Raw genomic sequence first — 22,382 nt, 5'->3', positions numbered from 1 at the left:
GTGCTTCAGAGGTTGCTAGTGAATGGGCTTTTTGTCAAGGCGGAGAAATGCGTTTTTCATGCACAGTCTGTTCCTTTCCTAGGGTACATCGTGTCGACTGAGGGAGTACGCATGGACCCTGAGAAGGTTAGGGCTGTGGTTGATTGGCCAAATCCAGATTCCCGTAAGGCCCTACAGAGGTTTCTGGGGTTCGCCAATTTTTACCGCCGTTTCATTCGCAACTTCAGCCAACTAGCCTCACCTCTGATCGCCTTGACCTCCCCCAAAACTACGTTCAGGTGGTCAGACGCAGCTGAGGCTGCGTTTGCCAAACTGAAGGCTCGCTTTGTTTCGGCCCCTATTCTCGTTGCCCCTGATCCATCACGGCAGTTTGTGGTGGAGGTCGACGCATCAGAGGTGGGGGTAGGTGCAGTGTTGTCCCAGCGTGCTTCCGCAGACGATAAGATGCATCCGTGCGCGTTTTTTTCTCATCGCTTATCTCCCGCCGAAAGTAACTACGACATTGGTAATCGAGAGTTGCTGGCAGTCAAGTTAGCGTTGGAAGAATGGCGCCACTGGTTAGAGGGCTCTGGGGTACCCTTTATCGTCTGGACCGATCATAAGAACCTGGAATACATCAGAACTGCCAAAAGATTGAACTCCAGGCAGGCTCGGTGGGCACTTTTTTTCGGACGTTTTGATTTTACTCTCTCGTACCGCCCGGGTTCCAAAAACATCAAACCCGACTCTTTGTCTCGTATTTTTGACCGTTCCGAACGCCCGTCTACTCCCGAGTGTATTTTTCCCGAGAGATTAGTTATCTCCACACTCACATGGGAGGTCGAATCGAGAGTCAAGTCGGCTCTAGAAGGGGTAACGCCTCCGCCCGGGTGCCCACCAAACCGATTATTTGTGCCGGAGGGATTACGGTCCATGGTCATTCAGTGGGGTCATAGTTCCAATGTGGCATGTCATCCAGGAGTCAGTCGAACTAAGTTTTTGGTTAAGCAACGATTCTGGTGGCCTCTCATGGCTCGTGACGTTCGCGATTTTGTCTTGGCTTGCTCAGTCTGCGCTGTTGGTAAGACTTCCAATCGTGCCCCAGATGGGTTACTTCAACCGCTGTCAGTCCCTTCGAGACCCTGGTCCCATATCTCGCTAGATTTTGTGACCGCCCTCCCACCCTCCCAAGGGAACACGGTTGTTTTAACCGTAGTGGACCGGTTCTCGAAGGCGGCTCATTTTATTCCCTTGCCCAAATTACCCTCAGCCAAGGAGACAGCGGTTACGATCATTGATCACGTCTTTCGGATTCATGGCCTCCCGGTAGACGTGGTCTCTGACAGGGGTCCCCAATTCGTTTCCAAATTTTGGCAGGAATTCTGTAGATTGCTGGGGGCGACTGTTAGTCTGTCGTCTGGGTTTCACCCCCAGAGCAATGGTCAGACTGAGAGAGCCAATCAGGATTTGGAGCGAACGTTGCGATGTATGGTCTCCAAGAATCCTTCCTCTTGGAGTCAACAACTCTCAATGGTGGAGTACGCACACAATACTTTACCAGTGTCGTCCACGGGCCTATCTCCGTTTGAATGCAGTGTAGGTTACCAGCCACCTATTTTTCCCAGTCTGGAATCCGAGGTCGCGGTCCCCTCTGCCCACGCATTTGTCCAGAGGTGCCACCGAACTTGGACGAGAGCCCGAGAGACTCTCCTCCAAGTGAGGGAACGCACCAAGGCCAAAGCCGATCGCCACCGGTCAAGGCCTCCGGTTTACGTCGTCGGTCAAAAAGTGTGGCTTTCTACTAAGGATATTCCTCTCCGACCCGTTTCTAAGAAGCTTGCTCCTAAATTTATTGGCCCGTTCACTGTCACCAAGATCATTAGTCCGGTGGCAGTCTGCCTCAAACTTCCTCCAGTGTACAGGAGGATTCATTCCGTCTTCCATGTCTCCAAAATTAAACCTGTTTTTCATTCTGAGATTAATCCGCCAGCCCCGGTTCCCCCACCGCCGCGTCTCGTAGATGGGGAACCATCTTATTCGGTAAATCGTATTCTGGACTCTAGGCGGAGGGGACGCGGATTTCAGTACTTGGTGGACTGGGAAGGTTACGGTCCGGAGGAGAGGAGTTGGGTTCCTGCCAGGGACATTCTGGATCACACCCTTATCGATGATTACAATCGACAGGTAAGGGAGTCGGGGAATGCCAGGAGGCATTCCTAGGAGGAGGGGTACTGTCACGGTTCGCAGATGCATTGTTTCCTTCTTGTCGCGTGCTCTGTGTTATGACAGCAGTGGGTGTGTTTGTGTTTGTGTGCGAGTGTGTTTGTGGGTGTGCCCAGGCCACGTGGGTGATTAGTGGACCCAGCTGCCACTCATCACTCTCCCCACCTGCTGCTCATTTCCTCAGTCATTAAATACTCACCTCATTCATCTCTCCATTGTCAGATCGTTGTTTGGTGTCCTGTTCGTGGTTGTTCTTGTCTGTTCCTGACCGGAGTCCCAGTTGTTCGTCGTCTATCTGTGGATTACTGTCTTCGTGCCTTGTCTACCGTCTGGAACCTGGAATCATCTCACCGCCACTCTTCTGTCACCACGTCACGTCACCAGCCGACCATCTCAGTCCCTGCGCCACCTGAAGCCTGCACGTTTTCATTGACTGTGTTTCTGTTACTGCTTGTTGTTAAATAAACGGCGTTACTTGCATTTGCTTCCTGTAATCAATCATGACAGTTGATCACACGGATAAAGGTACGCAGAACTAGAGAGAGTCCGAATGGAAGGACTGTATATTGGTATGCCACTACCTCTGACGCGAGTCTCAAAAACGGTCTGTGATGGGGGGCTATCTAGATGTGAAAGTAAGCCTCTTTCAGATCGACTGATATAAACCAGTGCGAGTGAATTGAAGCATGTAACCTTGTTTTATTATCCCCAAAATCCAGCTCGCCACTTTGGGGATGGACTGCCATGCCTGGAGTCGAGTGGCAAATGGTTTAAATGCTACAGGCTGCGTCTCACACTGAAGCGGGAGAACAGTGCCTGTTACAGCATTGAGAGGAGAAATGCTCTTTTTCATGAGAGTATAAAAATTTTGTTAGGATCACTATAACAGCAAGAAGGATTTCGGGTGCGCAGACTGATGAGGTGGACCTGGAACTGACAACAAACACAAAATTTTGTTAGGGTCACTGTGGCGACCAGGGCGGGCGAGAGCCGTGAGGGAACGGCGCGAGGCCGGTGGCGCGAGTGTTAATGAGCTTCACCTGGGAGGCGCACCGGCCCGGAGCGACTACAGTGAAGGACGAGAGAGGACCAGGCCTGGACTTTATTTTACGTTTTATTATGTTTGTGTGGCCGGCAGACGTCCGCGAGGGTCTGCTGGCATTACTTTCGTTTTGTTCTTTGTTTATTTTGAATTAAAGTTACGTTGAATGTTCGCCGGTTCCCGCCTCCTTCTTCCCATATTTACGAACTGTGTTACAGTCACTATAACAGCAAGAAGGATTTTGGGTGCGCAGACTGATGAGGTGGACCTGGAACTGACAACAAACACAAAATTTTGTTAGGGTCACTATAACAGCAAGAAGGGTTTTGGGTGCGCAGACTGATGGGGTGAGCCCAGAACTGGATTGAGCTATAAGTGGCGCTTCAGCACTACTAGGCAGGCCATTGCGGCCAGTGGCATGGGTGGTGGTTTTGGCAGCACACGGGTCCAAGCTTGTGACGCTGCGCAGCTCTTAGCATGGTAATGGGTATGACAATATAGATGTGTTTGGTCTTGGCGGAATAGATCTGCTACGCTGCTGCTGCTGTAGGTTATTGCTGCTGCAGAGCAAGTATGGGACTTGCTACTGCTAATACATACACAACACGTTTTATGCAAGTAAGACATGCTGCTGCTGTACAATATAGCGTATATATGAATTACCCGTAGCAGATCTATACAGGTGGAGCTGAGGAAGGTGGAGGGTTTCTGAAAGCGAGCTGCACTGCTAAGGCAAATGCTACCCAAGTATTTTGAAGGTTGGGCACGCAAGCTCATTGGCTACTGATATAGCAGGAACCAATCAGCTGTGCCCTATAGATAATGATGTGATTACGAGCAGGTTAAGTTAAATTACCTATTAGCCTGCGCCATCTACAGTTTCATGACAGAGCTTTGTATATATCTATATCTACAATATGCATGACATGACTAAACATGCATCATAATTTTCAAATACCTCCGTATTCACAGTTCACACCACAGCAAGAAAACTGCATTTTCAAATTCTTCCACTAGGGAGAGATTCTCTTCAAAAAGCTCAGTTTTTGCCAGACAAAAATACAGTCTTAGTATGAATGGAAGGCCAAAACAGAGAAAAAGATGTGTTTGTATTAATGTATCTGGATTAATATGGATATAGCCAAAATGTACTTTTAGGGTTTAGGGATCCCCTGCAATATGCTTGGGAACCACTAGTCTAGGAGACTAGTTTTCATTAAAGCGCATTCACTGATATGTCCACGATGATTCTAGAAGATGTGATTGCTTGAAATTTGCCTTACTGTAAAAAAGAGGATTGTAGTACATTATTTAGTATAATCTCCACTGACCTGTCCATCACCCCTGCCTCTTTATCTTGGTTCATAACCCCCCACCCTCCATCCCACTCTGTTCTCTGCTGTGTTCCCTGCTTCTGCTTAAGTGTTAGTCCATGCGATTGTTAATAATTCAGTGTCAGCTTTGCTGCACTCTGGTCTGAGTCTGAGTGTGTGCGGAGCGGCGCTGGCTGACACGCTCCTGCAGTCTATGCTCTGACAGCTGCACCACAGAGAGAGAGAGAAGAGAACACCGCAGAGTACGCTGAGAAAATCAAATACACACTCATACACGCACCCAGGGAACACCAGTCACTGCCCACTCGTTTTCTGTTCCCTCTGTCAGTCGCTTCTGAGCCTAACACCTCCCCTCCTCTCCCGTTCACACCCTGGAGCTTCTTCTCTAGCAGTTTTCCTAATAAGGAAAGGATAAAAAAACAGGAACAGATCCCTCTCTCCAGCCGCCTGTGATTCTTCAGGAGAAGAGAAGGTGGAAGATGGTGGAAGCAAGGCCCAGGCGGACTCTACGATGGCCAGATTGGCGGCTGTCTGTTTGCCTGCTGCTTTTCTGTATGTTTGGGAACACGGTGGGCCGCAAAGCTCCCAAAACCCCACGATGTCCAACCACCTGCTCCTGTACCAAAGACAGTGCCTTCTGTGTGGACACCAAAGCCATTCCCAAGAGCTTCCCACCAGGAATCATCTCCCTGTGAGTACTGAAAAGATCACGTTTACCTATTTCTTCTGTCCTTTATTTCTTTATATTCAAAGTAGAGAAAAGTTGTTCATATAATGCTTTTGCACTTGTATACCATTTTTCTCAGCAGCATAACATGGATTTATGGATTTCATAAAATGATTTATAGGTTGAGTTGACCATTATGTCACCTGACTTATGGCATTGTTCCTTTCATCATAAAGGTTTAGCTTAGCCCTTTAGTTTTAGCTTTAGTAAATTGTGTGCACAATTAGTTAACATGAATTAACAATGGACAGTTGTATTTGTATTAACAAAAAATATAGTCATATTTTCTACATTGTGACAGTTCATATAGCCTGTAAAACTACAAAAAGAAAGAAAGGAAAAAAAAAAACATAACAAAGCAGTTTATTTGAGTCTATATATTGCCCTATATATTCCAAACTGATATTTGTTATCATTTTCATCTCATGACATGTAGCTGCAGTGGAGGGGAAGGGGAATTATTAGTGCACAATGACTTCATTTTAGTCTATTCATCACTCAAATCTGTCGTATGGCTTGAGAAGACTTGAAATATGAGTTGATTGGACTATACTTTCTAAGATTTTCATATGTGGGTGAACTATTCCTTTAAACAGACTGGGCAAATGAACAGAAAGTCAGCTTGCTTAGCTGAGAGAAGATGAGGTGCAGTCTGTATGCTGCTCTTTTTCCTGGGGATGAAGTCAGCTTACATCTGCTGGAGAGACACAACCACAGAAACGTCACCACATACACATTTACTACCCTCAGACTCTCTCTGAGGGAACACAACCGCAGATACCATTTATTTCATCAATTGATTTTCAAGGTTTTGCCTCAATCTGTTCGTGCTTTTATGTACAATATTAATTTCACTGACGTTTTCAATCATAGTATTTCAATACTATTTGAAGACTTACATTACCAGGTTTTCAACTGAGTTTACTCATGTTCATGTCTATATATTCTAAAGAAAGTTTTGATAAAAGCCTTTGATTTTCTCAAGTTTTCATGTATGATGATGAATAATATATAGAGTTCTGCACTGGGATGGTGCCCTTATTTTCAGACTGAAAATATAAAAGGGAAGGAAGATCTGTGCCCTACTTTCTAACAATTAATCAGTGAGATCCTTTCAGGTGTGTGCAACTGTTTAAGAAAAAAGGCCAAACGTAATTGCTCAAAATTAGATTGAAATGACTTTTAATTGTTTTTTATTTATGCATATATTGGGAAAAAGTGGTTATTTTCCTGAATTATTCATCATAATGCCAGTTTTATACTTAGAGTTAGAAATGTTTCAAAGCCCCTAAATCCAAAGTACTAAATATTAAGTACGTACTCATCCCTTTGCTCCTGCATAATAACTTAAGTCATGCAGCTTTATAAAGGTGCCATTACTCTTCCAAGCAATCCATCTGGAGGACAATTAAACGGGCGAAAACAACCCAATATATATACACTGAGGTAGCTATAGAGACCCCAATCATATCTAAGGACTTATACTTGAGGGTGGACGCTTTTGACTTGAGCCAAGTAACCACAAAGCAGCCGACCATGACACCCTTGAAACTACATATCAACATACAGTCTTTTACAATGAGATTTTCAGATGTTATGAAGAAATTTTTCTGAACTCATGAGCTTTTTACTTTAATTGTTAGATTTTCTTTTTCCCGAAAATGCTGGTTAATGTTATTGCATTGGACTAAAACTTACTGACTTTATTCATTGCTTATACGTTTCTCATTACTCTATATTATCACCAAATATTGGATTCAATGTTTTTGTCAACTTGTTTTCTTTTAATTAGGACAGGTTTTGTATTTATTTTTGGATCTGACTGATCGTAAGCCTCCTTTATCTGAGCTTATGCACCTCAGGTTTTGACCTAAACAAGTGTAACTTTGTTCCATTTTGTACAAAATAAAAGCATTTCAAAACAAACTTCCAGGTTAAACATTAAAGCACACTAGTGATAAACAGTGCAATTTTTTTCCCCCATATTTTGTTGAATATTGACAAATTTATGCACAAATAAAGCTTTTTTCACTCAAAAACTGAGGTGCAAAAGCAAAGATAAATGAGGCTTACGATGAATCAGTTCCAAAAAGAAATACTAAACCTAACTGAAAGAAAACAAGTTTGAATCCAATATTTGGCGATAATATAGTCAAGTCAAGTCATCTTCATTTATATAGCGCTTTTCACAATACATATTGTTTCAAAGTAGCTTCACAGTGACAATAGGAAACTTCTTATCGAGCTAAAGTTGTAAAAATTTTTAATTATTACTTAAGGGGCTGCTTAAATGAAAACCGAATATCTTTAATGCATTCTTGCCGTTCATTTACGTGTTTAGTCTATAGGTTTGCGTGTTTGAGTGTGTATTTGCACAGAAGCTTGATCTTTTTAAAAAATAGATATTTGCCAAATTACTTTACTGGCCCGCATAATAATAATAATAAAAAAGAGACTAATATTAGCGTAGACGCCTTTCTTCTTATGATGTAGCGAGTACATCAGGTGTTATGGGAAGTGTTCCCGGTTCCGGCTGACCTAATCTATTCAGCCTAACAATATAGCATAACAAGCCATTTACAAGCAATTTTTAAAAGGCCGATCATTTTTGACCAGAAACACAAAAGGTGTTACAGGGTTTTCAACACAGAAGGGTTAAGATCATAGTAACAGCAACTGCATTTGTGATAATGATGATGATGGTGGTGATGGTTGTTTCTGCTGTTCTGTGCAGGACTATGGTGAACGCTGCCTTCACAGAGATTCCTGAAGGAGCTTTTTCCCACATGCACCTACTGCAGTTCCTGTGAGTACTAGATGCACAGTAATCCTCCTCTGCATTTTCTTATTATGGCCTGTGTGTGTTTGAAAGGGTAAAAAAAGAGTGAGAATTGTAGTGTTTGTCAGCTGCGTGTCTGAGCAGTGTGTAGTGTGATGTGTATCAGTGACAGACCCTCCATTTACAGACTGCCCACACTCACACAACAACAGCGTTTCTGTCCTCACTGTGTGTGTGTGTGTGAGAAAGACACAAGAGAGAAGTTTGTTTTCAAATGACAGCATGCCAGTTCTGTCACTGAATCAGTAAACAAATTAAACACATTCTGCAATATCAGATAAACATGTATTAGTATGTATTATATGTATAATATATTTAAACTGTATTTCTATTTAAAAAAAAAAAACTGGTATTATTGCGACAGAAAATCCACTGTCAGCAGCAATCAAATCTGTACATTTCGTTCTGTTCCTTGCTGAAATAATTTGCATATAGTCAGATGGGTGCTCTTTGGTCTGACTGATATTTGAGACCAATAGGCAAGATGTGATTTCAGCCACAGGAATTTATTGTTGCTTCATACTTTCCAGAGGCAGTGATACTAGATTTGCATGTTGATCTTTCAGGCAATGCTGTTTTTAAATGTTTGTGATCTATTAGACACAGTTCTGAAACAACCGGACATTTTTGCACACAACTTTGTAATTTCAAAAGCTTTTGTGCAGCTCTCTAATCTGCAGTAATTGTGACGTTGATGATTACCACAGAAAATATTTCCCCTCAATCAGCCCTCAGTGAAATCATGAAATCATCATCTTTATAGTAAAGATCTTACAGTGGAAGTCTATGGGACAAGTCACGTTTTTGTGAGTAACTGTAGACTCCCATCCATTGTAAGTGCATGACTGTAAACATAATTTTTGTAACTGAAGGACAAGTCAATTTTGTTTCTAAAATATAAATGATTTTTATAATAATGGCATGTTTCAGATGCTGCTGTCTAGTGTCCAGCTTAACGTGTTGAACCTGTATGTCCCATTTCTTTAACATTCTTTAGTTGCATTAGTAATTAAGTACAGTTGGAGCACCATAATCTTTCACTCTAGAGTCTTAGGTTACAGAAGAGCACATTATTTGCCTTTTTAGTTCAAACCATAAATAGAGATGTTCTATATACTGGACTCATTTTTCACTTTTATGTCTAGAGGACTAGAAGTGAACACAGTACTTTTTTACCCTTGTTGTTTTATAGGGTTAACATTTAATTAAACTGTAGTCTATAGTATATAGTCAATACAGTACAACATGACATGCGGGGAGAAAATATGTACATCGTGGCCACGAGTTAACAATTCGTTCACTCTGTTTACTACGTCAACACATTTTACTAATTCGTTCCCTTGCTTTTAGTAAATTGTGTGCACAATATAATAATTCATTCCCTCCTTTTACTAAATCATGGCCATGTTGTAATTCCCTTGTGTTAGTTCAGTTAAAACAAGGGAACATATTAGTTCAATGTGGCCACAATTTACTAAAAAGAGAGAAAGAATTCTTAATTTGTAGCCATGATATTTTGTCCGCATGTCATGTTCAGGGCTCCGTAAAAAAACGCGTGTAAAATGTATGAGAAATACAAAGTTCTGTCATGAAACTATAGATGACACAGGCTTACAGGTCCTTAACTCAAACATATCATTCTCTATAGGGCACAGCTGATTGGTTCCTGATGTATCGGGAGCTAATAAGCTTAAAGGTGCCATCGAATTGAAAATTGAATTTACCTCGGCATAGATGAATAACAAGAGTTCAGTACATGGAAATGACATACAGTGAGTCTCAAACACCATTGTTTCCTCTTTCTTGTGTAAATCTCATTTGTTTAAAAGACCTCCGAAGAACAGGCGAATCTCAACATAACACTGACTGTTACGTAACAGTCAGGATCATTAATATGTACGCCCCCCATATTTGCATATGCCAGCCCAAGATCGAGGCATTAGACAAGGGCAGCCATGAAAATGTCAGATGGAGCAACAATAACTGATATGATCCATGATTACATGATATTTTTAGTGATATTTGTGAATTGTCTTTCTAAATGTTTCGTTAACATGTTGCTAATGTACTGTTAAATGTGGTTAAAGTTACCATCGTTTCTTACTGTATTCACGGAGACAAGAGCCGTCGCTATTTTCATTTTTAAACACTTGCAGTCTGTATAATGCATAAACACAACTTCATTCTTTATAAATCTCTCCAACAGTGTGTAATGTTAGCTTTAGCCACGGAGCACCATAAAAAACTCATTCAGAATCAAATGTAAACATCCAAATAAATACCATACTTACGCGTTTAGACATGCTGCATGACGAACACTTTGTAAAGATCCATTTTGAGGGTTATATTAGCTGTGTAAACTTTGTTTATGCTGTTTAAGGCAAGTGCGAGCTCTGTGGGTGGGGAGCGTGAGCATTTAAAGGGGCTGCAGCCTAAATCGGCATATATTTTAATGATGCCCCAAAATAGGCAGTTAAAAAAAGTAATAAAAAAAAATCTATGGGGTATTTTGAGCTGAAACTTCACAGACACATTCAGGGGACACCTTAGACTTATATTACATATTTTAAAAAGACGTTCTACGGCCAGAGGTGGGTAGTAACGAAGTACATTTACTTCGTTACATGAGTAGTTTTTTGGAAAATTTGTACTTTTTAGAGTAGATTAAAATGTGGGTACTTTTACTTTAACTTGAGTACATTTGTAATGAAAAATCTGTAGTTTTACTTCGCTACAATGGGCAACGTTCCTCACGTTACTTTATTTTAATTCAATACTGTAAATGTTAAGAAATGCGTAGTTTATTCCATGCGCGCTGTCTCTTTTTTCATGAACGATGCCCCATTCACAAATGAATCACTCTTTTGAGTCGATTCTGTTCAAAAACTTGATCAAACAAGTTTGTAAAGCTGTCTAAATTGATTCGCGAATCAGTTTGAATGATTTGTTCAGTTCCTGCACGCGCTGAATCGTCTGAAGCGGTTTCTCACTCGGAGCGGATGAAGTGGCAGTGGACCTACAGTCAATTAAAAGCAAATCTGCAAATGCATACAGTTGTCTGCCAGCGATGAAGACCTTTATTAGTTGAGCTGCGTATGCTGTCTGTGAACAATTCCACAGGTAACGTTAGGCCTATCGATTTCATTTGATTTTACTTCATGATACAGCCAATAGCCGACATTTTACAACCAAACAGATTATTACGTCACTATAACAAAAGTATATTTCTTTACCGTTTTTATGGGCATATATCTTAATTTATACATTAATTTATACATAAACTATTGCGCAATGGCAGCGCCAGCGACCTGTTCGTCTTGAAAATGAATGCTTTGCGTTGACACAGTTAAGCAGTTTACACGCGCCTGCTGATATATACATTTGATTACATTTTGGAGAACAGACCGAAGAAGATCCGTCAATGTGTATTTGATCATTGTTTGTGTCAAGTTCAGATATGAGCGCGAGCACATGTAAAGAGTTTTCTCTCTTCTTTAAAATGTAACGTCAGCTGTATACGTTAGTAATATAGTAATGATACATTCGGGTTACAGATGCTAGAAATAATGCTTGTCTCTTCTATGTTTGTTTGTTGCAAAGATATCTTATTATAATAATACATTAAATATCTATTTAAATAATAAACATTAAATAATAACATGCTATTGTGTGTGTGTGTGTATATATATATATATATATATATATATATATATATATATATATATATATAACACAAGTAACTAGTAACGAGCTACTTGAGTAAGATTTTTATTGGATACTTTTTTACTCTTACTCAAGTAACTATTAGGATTATTACTTTCACTTTTACTTTGAGTAAATATTTCTATAAGTACTTGTACTTTTACTTGAGTACAGTTTTTGGATACTCTACCCACCTCTGTCTACGGCACCTTTAACCTTTAAATAATTGGGTAGCATTTGCTGTGGCAGTGCACTTTCATAAAGCCTCCACCTTCCCCAGCTCCACCTGTATAGATCTGCTATGGGTAATTCACGTACAGCAGCAGCATGTCTTACTTGCTCACAGCAGCATGTCGTGTATGTATTGGCAGTAGCAAGTCCTGTCCTGATCTATTCTGCCAAGACCAAACATTTCAAATCATATCCATTACATGCCAAACACTCCAAGAGTTGTCACGACAGAAATGGCTTTGTAATCTATAGCTCAGTGAAAGTGCAAACTCTTAACTTTGACTCTCTCTTTTATTTCTGCATAGGCTGTTGAACTCAAACACATTCTCTCTGATTTCTGATGATGCTTTTGCTGGTCTTGGACACCTGCAGTACCTGTAAGTATGCTTGATGGATGGATGGATGGATGGATGGATGGATGGATGAATGGATGACTTAATTGATGGTTGACTCTGAAGATAGATGAGTGGGTTGGGTGGATTGATCACTTGTCCAAAAGATGGACAGATTAGATGTTTCAGGAAATTTTCTGCTGTGTTTAAGTGTGATTTATTCTGATATTTTCACTGGCTTTTGCTCACATAAATGCAAGAAAGAGCTAAACTTATGGTTTCCGTTAAAAAGTAGAATTCATTTCCTCTTAAGATCCTTAAGATCATCTTCCAGAGCGTCTTCCTCAGGGTTTTGAAAGGTTTTGCTCATTATAAGCCAGACATTGAAATGTAATGTTCACACAAAACGTTTCTCATATGGCGCAATAGCTTTCCCAACAACAAAAAGCTATATGGAATAAAACACTTCTCTGGAACTGTGATAAGTACCTTTTGTTTTCTTCCAGTCATCATTTCTATCTGGCTCTCTTTCTTTCTCCACAATTTAATAACCTTTTTTGTTTTGCATTTCACAATGCTGAATCAACAGATAAGGCTCCTGTTGGAGGGTGTGCCAAGTTCATATCGATTCACCAAAGATTGTGTGGTCATTTCTATAAATGAAAAAGCTGAAAAGTCCTTTACAGGTCATTTGGTAGATGCCAAAAAGTACTTTTCTTCCTTAACGGCCATTCAAATGTACAAGTGAATATATATATTTTTTTAAAGCAACATATAAATAAAACAAAAACGGAGTGTTTACCTGTGACACCTTTTAAAAGACGGAAACTTTATATAACATACTTCTTGACAACCACTGAGATAAATGGGAAATGTTTGTGTACATGTCTCCATCTCTCATCTTCATGCAAGTTGTGCTGTTTCCTGTGAATCCTTCTTAAGATTCAGGTAGCGTTGTCTTTCAGACGAAAGCTCTGGCAGCTCAATGACTGCAGAAAGAGAGTGAATGAGATAAAAGAGAGAGAGAGAGAGAGAAGGAAGAACTTGCTATTGCAGAAAGCTTTTAGCATTAATGAAAACGCCCACAACCTCGGTGTCATTACGCTAAAAGCTTTAAACAAAGCAAATGCGGCAAGGTTTGCAGAGGGAGGCAGGCGTCTTCTTCCTGAACGCTGTGACTCTTGAATCCATCAGGGAACAGGCAGCATGCATCCTTACTGTTTATTACAATAAATTGGGAGCGAGAGACGCTGCCATTTGATTAATATCCCTGTCCTGATCTTTTATCTTTCTATCCTAAATGGCACACAGCACCTAAATCTTTTTAACGACTTTACCTGCAGATATCTTATCTGCAAATATGGCTGTCTGACAAATGAGTTCATTTACGTGCTTTAAATGCTTAATTTAATTCCTATATTCTTTTCTCACGCTACTTGCTTACAGATTTATTGAGAACAACGACATCCAAGCCCTGTCAAAGCACACATTCAGAGGACTGAAGTCTTTGACACATCTGTATGTATTGCTTCTATGAGTCAATTATCAGTGTATTCATTAAAAAATACATTTATAAATAAATTGAATATTCAAAGAGCAATTGTAATTCATACACTGCTTCTTCTATGATGAGCCCAATGTGTACCTTCTAGATTAGATTGAATAGAGGTATGAATCTGCAGTCCAACAATAACTAGGTCATGTTGTTTCTCTGATTTGAATCTAACGTCTCTCCTGCTTTTGCTGTGTCAGGTCTCTATCCAACAACAACCTGCAGGTTCTTCCCAGAGAGCTCTTCAAACACCTGGATATCCTCACAGACCTGTATGTACCATATATCCAAATATGATAATTCCCCTGCGAGGGTCTTACTAATACACACTTTCATGGGCCTTTTATACTGTGTGTGAAAAATAGTAAGCGTCATATTATAAAGACAAAATGTTTCCAAAATAAAACGAGTAGCTTTTAATTGCCATTGATTGTACAAAATCTAAAACTACTTATTTTGAAATAAACATATATGCATGCATATTCTCTCAAACTTTCTAAAGTTTGAAAACCCATTACAATACCTCACACATCAGAGTTATTCTTTAAACAGGTAAATATATGTATATCTTTTTATTCTTCTCTCCACTCTCGGCAGAGACCTGCGAGGGAACTCGTTCCGTTGTGACTGTAAGATCAAGTGGTTGGTTGACTGGATGGAGAAGACCAACACCTCCGTTCCAGCCATATACTGCGCCAGCCCTTTTGAGTTCCAGGGTCGACGGATACATGACCTCACACCACGTGACTTCAATTGTATAAGTGCAGGTAAGGCCACTCAGCCACTCTTAGCACATGGTATTTGAGATCTGCAACTGATATATGCAATTCTGTAAAATATATGTACTCTACATGGTCAAAAGTATGTGGACACCCCCTTCAAATTCCAGGCTCCTTAATTGAACTGAAAACACCATATATTTATACAACAGAGTACCGCAGGGATGGTGTAGGCCAATATAGAGCCAATATAGCCAATATAGAATTTTTCCATTGGCTTTTAGATTATTGCAGAAAGTAAGCAACAAAACCAACAAAAATGTATGACCAGGTGTGAATGCTACTGCTCCGGTCAGGCCAGTGGTTTAAACTTTTACATGCCCTACCAAAATTTTCAATGGCCCCACCACAAAAAAGTAAGAAATAAATTAAAAAAGTTGTTGTTTCCATTGTCAAAGTCAAATTTCACAATTCTCGATTCCAATTTTGATACCACAACAAAAACTACTAGACTAATTAATATAAATTTCAAATAAATTAATATAGATTAATCTTTATTAAAGTTACAAAAGTTTTTCAGTCAAGAGAAAAGAGTGATTTTTTCCTTGTCTTTTGTTGTTTAACATAACACAGAAAGCAGCAGGAATATTAGGCTGCTGTCACTTTAAGAGCTAATGCACGGATCCAATATACTGATACACATGCGTTTTCTTTCTCAATTGTTTACATTCACTTAAGCCATGACTGACTATGTTTACTAGGATACTCACCAAGACACGCATTTTGACATAATTTTGTGTGAATTTGACTGTTCAAGTGCAAGATGTAAACTTGATGCAATATTTGCACGCTGTCTGAGACGCGGCTTTCTGAGCGTACTTAGTACAGAGGTGTAAAGATTACCTAAAAACCATATCTGAGTAAAAGTACTGATACCTTACATTGAAAATGACTCCACTACAAGTTACAAGTCACCAATTTCAATACGACTTGAGTAAAAGTCTTAAAGTGTCTGATTTTAACAGTACTTAAGTATTTTACTCATGCTGAATGTAGGCTCAGAGATGCACTAGTCCTGAGAGACATGCCAGTGAAAATAAGAAACAATTGATTTGTAAGATGAGAAATCAAGTTTATTTTCTAAAATCAAAATAAAACACCTCAATAGTGCAATAAATCAAGGTCGACACAACAACCTTTTAAACATCTACAAACTCTCAAGTCTCAGTTAAGCTCAAGTGCACAAAAAAGGTCATAAGTAAATCAATATCCTTCAAAAAGGTCTTGTCAATAGCGGATAAATAATACAATGTTAAGTAAAATTAAATAGTCAAAGTCTACTGTATGTGCTGGTTTGAGCCTCATCACCAGCTGCAGTCTTTTCCTCACCTGCGATCAGCAATTACCTTCTAATGCACTCACATTCACGTAAAATAACCTTGTTGACAAGTTTGGGTGAGTAAAAGCAAAATGCACAAGACATAGTACCTTCAATGCCCTTAGATGGCGATATCACTTCTTTATATGAAAAACAGACTGCTGCAGAAAAAGTTGGGTGCCATGCAAAATGTAATTTGTAATTGCATTACTCATCACAAATGTAGTGGAGTAAAAAGTACATTTACTTGTTCAAAAATGTAGTCAAGTAGAGAGTAAAAGTTGCCAATATCTTTGATACTCAGTACAACTACAAAGTAGCCAAAAAGATACTTAAGTACAGTAACTAATTACATTTACTCAAATACAGTACTTTACACCTCTGGCTTAGGATGTGCGCACACATAAAAAACTTCTGAGTTCTCGTTTGCGTCTCCTTGCACTTGAACTGTCAAGACTTAAAAACATGTGTAAATGATAGACTTTCGTGATGATGCAGCACTGGCCCGAGTGTCATTCTTGCTGGTCCCGAGCCATCGAGCAGTCCTTATTGTTGAGCCCTGATAACTCTAACATGTTTTGTTCATCAGGATATTCTTTTTGAATTTGAAACTTCTATGAATTTTTCAACTTTCTCGCAACATGGATGCAGACCCTCCTGCATTCATGTTTCAACATCTTGAAGGTCTTGATTTTGAAAATAAATGTCCAAATTCCTTTGGCCATGTAGTGTATCTGGGTGGTTGACATGAAATTTCAAACAGTTTCTGCATTGTTCTGTGTTGTGACATGCTAAAATACACCTAAAATTATTTAACAAAACGTTTCCAATTTTTATATAATTATTATACATTATCATATGAAAAAAATACATAGTAATTGAAAGACTACATGGAATTTTTGAAGAAAAAAAAAATTTCACACCTCAGGACCATTTAAAATAAGGTGGATTAAATGGGTTAAAATGGTGAAAAATGTACTAGAAATGGCAGTTACAATATACACTGACTAATATGAAATGTTCTTCTAATCCAGATTTTGCAGTATATGAGATATACTCATTCCAGTCTCTGTCTGTGGAGTCATACGAGTTTAACAATGACCAGTACATAGTTTTCGCTCAGCCCAACACTGGAATCTGCACCGTGTTCATTTGGGATCATGTGAACATGCTTTTCAAGACACATTACAACATCACATGTAAGTCAAAAGTCAGCTGTACTTAGTTTGTTATTTGTAATTTGATTTAATAGATAGAACCAATTCAAAAAATAAGAAAAACACAAAATCTTGTTTCACGAGAGTGACATCTCAATGTAATCTTTTCAGTCTTTATGGTAAACTAAAATATTCTTTAATGTCATTTGTTTTGAAACTTGAATGTCATGTGTTTAAATATATTTGTAATTGCACATTTGTAATGATTAAATTGCAATTTAGTACACATAAAATATATTAACTTTAAACGTAATATCGCACACTATGGTTAAAATCATAATTAAAAAGTACTTTACATGTTCTTTAGTATGCAAGTCAACACATCAAAATAAGTGTACTTCTTCAAAGAATGACAAGATTATCAAAACATGATGATTTAAATGTACTTTATGTGCATTCCAGCTCGTTCTGCGGTCTACTGTAAGCCTGTGGTTATCAACAACACTCTCTACATGGTTGTGGCTCAGCTCTTTGGAGGATCCCACATCTACAAGTATGTCTATGTGCATGTTTTTTTATGGACTCTATTGTAGTGATGGGCAACACTGAAACACTGCTTCATGAATCGTATCTTTTGTTTGGAATCAGTGGTTCAGACATCTCTCAGACAGAAACCATCTAAGACCGCGCGCAAATAGCTAAATGAGTTCTCTTTAGCTGCTTATTGCGCTTCAATTTTTAAAAATCACTTGTTTTTAAACCACAATGCTTTAAAACGCATGCAAACTATAAGCTTTTGTGACCGTTCAGCATAGCAACATCACATAAGCGTAACTGCGATAGAGATGATAGTCCAAAATCTCTACTGGTAGACAAATTTCCACCTGTCCATCGTGTTTACCGGTATATCGGCCACCCCTACGCTTACACCTTTTTGACCAGCAGGTGCTGCCAGCCTGAAGTGTTTTGAGCGCATTGAAATCTTCATCTCCCATCACTACTCCATTGTGGACACTCAAATATTGTCTGAATATACTTTGTCTGTTATCAGATTTTACCCTAAAGAAATAACATTGCAATTTTCTTTCTTTTTTTTTTTTTTTACTAACTATAAAGGTGCAATCAGTAGTTCTTTAGCTAGTGTCACCATCACTGTTCTTCAATACTTTAAGTACCGATACCACAGTGGTTCATTCTCCTACCTATCCAACAAAAAGTATATTCCGTTGTCTAATTTTTGCTCTTTACATCACTACACTCTACAGAGGTGGCAGACAAACAATGAATTCAACTGCATACTACTCTTACTATTTCCGTCATAGAAATATATGGTAAAAGTAGCAAGACTAGTATGCTAGTATGTGGTTCCAAATTCAGCCGATGAGTGTGAGGATTCTCTCCGACGTTTATTGAAACACACAGGTCGCTTCATTTTCAACATGTGACCCACACTTTTTTTTAGGGCTGCAACTAACCATTATTTTGATAATCGATTAATCTGTTGATTTTTTTCTTTTTTTTTTCTTTTTTCTCGATTAATCGGATGGAAAAATAAAAAAATTACTATACATTAAAAAAAAAATTATTATCTATTATTTCAAACAATGTTATTCCACATCCTGTTTGACACGCATGTGCCCACCGCCACATGTTTATTGACTCGACGATTGTTGTCAGAATATGATAAATGGAAATACTCGTGGGACTTTCTAACATTTACAAATAAGGATATAACCATAATATGTAAGTTATGCGCTGAGAAAACATGTGTCAGGGGCATTAAACAGCCGTTTGAAGCGCAGCAAGTGTTGTTTTTGGACAACTTGGATCATGTACCTTTCCCGGAGCAGCTCGACTAATCAATAATCAAATTTGTTGTCGGTTATTTCCATTGTTGATAATAATCAATTTTATCGATTAGTTGTTGCAGCCCTACTTTTTTTTAATAGAAAACTTTTAAATACAGACTTCATCTCATGTGAGTTCACACCATTTAGATGACTTTTTACAAAATCACAATCACTGCATCTGAAATCACATACTTCCCTACTATATAGTATGTAAAAAACAGTACGCCAGAAGAGTAGTATGTCCAAATACACAGTACTCGTAAAACAGTAGCGCATCTGAGCAGTAGCCCCTCACTACAGAACACTCGAGATCCAGGGGGAGGAGTTGGGTATGTTTAGGGATATGTAAAGTGGGAGGAGTTGGATCCAGATCCAGGGGCTGGAGATGGGTAGGTTTAGATCCAGGGGGGCGGAGTCGGGTAGGTTTAGGGATATGTAAAGTGGGAGGAGTTGGATCCAGATCTAGGGGGTGGAGATGGATAGGTTTAGATCCAGGGGGCGGAGTCGGGTAGGTTTAGGGATATGTAAAGTGGGAGGAGTTGGATCCAGATCTAGGGGGTGGAGATGGATAGGTTTAGATCCAGGGGGCGGAGTCGGGTAGGTTTAGGGATATGTAAAGTGGGAGGAGTTGGATCCAGATCCAGGGGGTGGAGATGGATAGGTTTAGATCCAGGGGGCGGAGTTGGGTAGGTTTAGGGATATGTAAAGTGGGAGGAGTTAGATCCAGATCTAGGGGGTGGAGATGGATAGGTTTAGATCCAGGGGCGGAGTCGGGTAGGTTTAGGGATATGTAAAATGGGAGGAGTTGGATCCAGATCCAGGGGCTGGAGATGGGTAGGTTTAGATCCAGGGGGGCGGAGTTGGGTAGGTTTAGGGATATGTAAAGTGGGAGGAGTTGGATCCAGATCTAGGGGGTGGAGATGGATAGGTTTAGATCCAGGGGCGGAGTCGGGTAGGTTTAGGGATATGTAAAGTGGGAGGAGTTGGATCCAGATCCAGGGGGTGGAGATGGATAGGTTTAGATCCAGGGGGCGGAGTTGGGTAGGTTTAGGGATATGTAAAGTGGGAGGAGTTGGATCCAGATCCAGGGGGTGGAGATGGATAGGTTTAGATCCAGGGGGCGGAGTCGGGTAGGTTTAGGGATATGTAAAGTGGGAGGAGTTGGATCCAACCCCCCTGGATCTTGTGTTCTGCAGTGAGGACCATCTCACTGTAGGTCAGATGACAATGAAAACATGGCGGATGTAGTATGTACGAATTTCATTCATACTATACAGAACATACTTTTTTAACAGTCATGAAGTAAGCTTTGCGATTTCGGATGCAGCAAATTTATTTATTAATGCATAAAACATTTTAAACTACTGAATGCACCTTTAATTAGTAAATTATTTTAATGAGTTAGATGTATATAATAAATTCATGTAAATATTTCATCATCGTCGATTACTGTAACATCCTGTTGTTGTTGTCAGATGGGAGGAAGGACCATTGCGTTTCGTCAAAATCCAGGACATCGACACCACTCGTGTCCGTAAACCCAACTTCATAGAGACTTTCCAGATTGAAGGGGACTGGTACTTTGCTGTAGTCGACAGCTCCAAAGCCGGATCCACCAGCCTGTACCGCTGGAACAGTAACGGCTTTTACTCGCACCAGTCTCTCCATCCCTGGCACAGAGACACTCACATCGACTTCCTCGAGGTGGACGGCAAACCTCGTCTCATACTCTCAAGCAACTCGCAGCCCCCGGTGGTGTATCAGTGGAACCGCAGCCAACGCCAATTCGTCTACCACTCGCAGATCACTGATTCAGGCGATGTACAGATGGTGAAGCACTTCTGGATACGAAAAGTGCTGTATCTCTGCCTCACGCGCTTCATAGGAGACTCGAAGATCCTGCGCTGGGACAACCAGCGCTTTGTGGAGATTCAAACGCTGCCGTCACGTGGCTCAATGGCCGTGTATCCGTTCAGCGTTGGAGTGAGGCAGTACCTTCTGCTGGGGAGTGATTATTCGTTCTCTCGGATTTATCTGTGGGACGACCTCACTCAAAGGTTCCAGCCCTTTCAGGAACTGAACATGCTTGCGCCTCGAGGATTCAGCCTGGTCTCCGTTGACAATAAGGATATTCTGTTAGCGGCCAGTTTTAAAGGAAAGACCATGGCGTACCAACATCTCGTGGTGGACCTCAGTGCCAAATAGGCTCCTGGAGACGTTTTACTGGGGATTGCAAGTGCTTAAAGTGCCCCTATTATGCAATTTGAAAGGTTCCTAATGATGTTTTAGAGGTCTCCTACAACAGGTTTGCATGCATCAAAGGTCAAAAAACACTAATTTTCTCATAATACACATGGCACATCACCACATTTTTCAATGTCTCTAAATCCTTCCAAATGCCCTTTACAGAACTGACTCAGCTCCGAAAGCTTCCTAAAATTCAGCGATTGTACACACTGTAAAGACAGTAACGATGGGGTCGATTTTACCATACCAATCCAAGCACGAGTCCAATGATGAAACATTGGAAGAACTAGTTATTCAACCCGAACCTCCATCACAAGAACGACTTGAGCAGGGGTGCGTTTCCCAAACAACGATGTAACTCGCTGCTAAACTACCATAGTATGATGCATAGTTGAACAAATCAACTAGCTAGTCACGACCGTTTCCCGAAACCGAATTGTCGCAAACCTGTCGTTCAACCACGTTGGTGAATGACGTCATGCAGGTGGTGAGTAATAACTTCTTTAATAGAATCCGTTTAAGATCGAATTAATGCTAGAATTTCTGCTATAAATTATGGACATGGCATTAGAGGACTAATTCTCATTTTCCTCAGTTATTTTACTTTATTTCCAGATTAAATCAAATGCTTGTTCTGACTTACTAAAGCATGTACGCACATACACACTCATCAAAAACGGTGCTTTAAATCTCTTGACAAACTAAAATATATAAATGACATTTGTATAGACCACTTTGGAGCAGACGTCACAATTACGTCACTTGCAGCTGCGCGCGCATAGTGGTTGCAGAAAAATAGCGGTAGCAATTGGAGGAAAATGTGCAAAATCCACAGAATAAGAGAAAAACGTTTTGTTGTGCCTCTGGATGTTGGAATCCGAATGCAAAAAAAATATAGTCTTCATTTTTAAAGAAAACCATCTTTTAAAACGTCCTTTGAAGCTAAACGGAGACGTTTCACAGACTGGACTGATGATACCTGCAAGGATTAGTCTACTATTAAAGTTGGAATTTGATGCAAACAGTAAGTCTACATAATATTCACATATGCAGTTCAGAGGACATATATA

At 40.1% G+C, this 22,382-nt stretch overlaps 1 protein-coding gene across 1 annotated transcript; it reads left to right on the top strand.

The window, feature by feature from the left end:
• Positions 1–4,792: 4,792 nt before the first annotated feature.
• lgi3 (leucine-rich repeat LGI family, member 3) lies at positions 4,793–21,927 on the top strand. Its single transcript, XM_048210934.1, has 9 exons — positions 4,793–5,269; positions 8,040–8,111; positions 12,383–12,454; positions 13,856–13,927; positions 14,162–14,233; positions 14,559–14,728; positions 17,093–17,257; positions 17,678–17,768; positions 20,541–21,927. Exons 1-9 carry the CDS (start codon positions 5,058–5,060, stop codon positions 21,268–21,270), a joined length of 1,656 nt encoding a protein of 551 aa, XP_048066891.1. The 5' UTR covers positions 4,793–5,057; the 3' UTR covers positions 21,271–21,927.
• The last annotated feature ends 455 nt before the right edge of the window (positions 21,928–22,382 follow it).

Source organism: Megalobrama amblycephala, linkage group LG12 (genome assembly GCF_018812025.1).
Source record: "Megalobrama amblycephala isolate DHTTF-2021 linkage group LG12, ASM1881202v1, whole genome shotgun sequence".
Lineage (NCBI taxonomy): Eukaryota > Metazoa > Chordata > Actinopteri > Cypriniformes > Xenocyprididae > Megalobrama > Megalobrama amblycephala.
This window is presented reverse-complemented; position numbering and strand designations above follow the sequence as displayed.

Excerpts from the sequence above, each read along its gene's own strand:
- lgi3 (XM_048210934.1), top strand. The coding sequence starts at position 5,058 with ATGGTGGAAGCAAGGCCCAGGCGGACTCTACGATGGCCAGATTGGCGG. Across the intron at positions 14,234-14,558 it reads CTGGATATCCTCACAGACCT|AGACCTGCGAGGGAACTCGT; the intron begins GTATGTACCATA and ends CACTCTCGGCAG. Across the intron at positions 14,729-17,092 it reads CTTCAATTGTATAAGTGCAG|ATTTTGCAGTATATGAGATA; the intron begins GTAAGGCCACTC and ends CTTCTAATCCAG.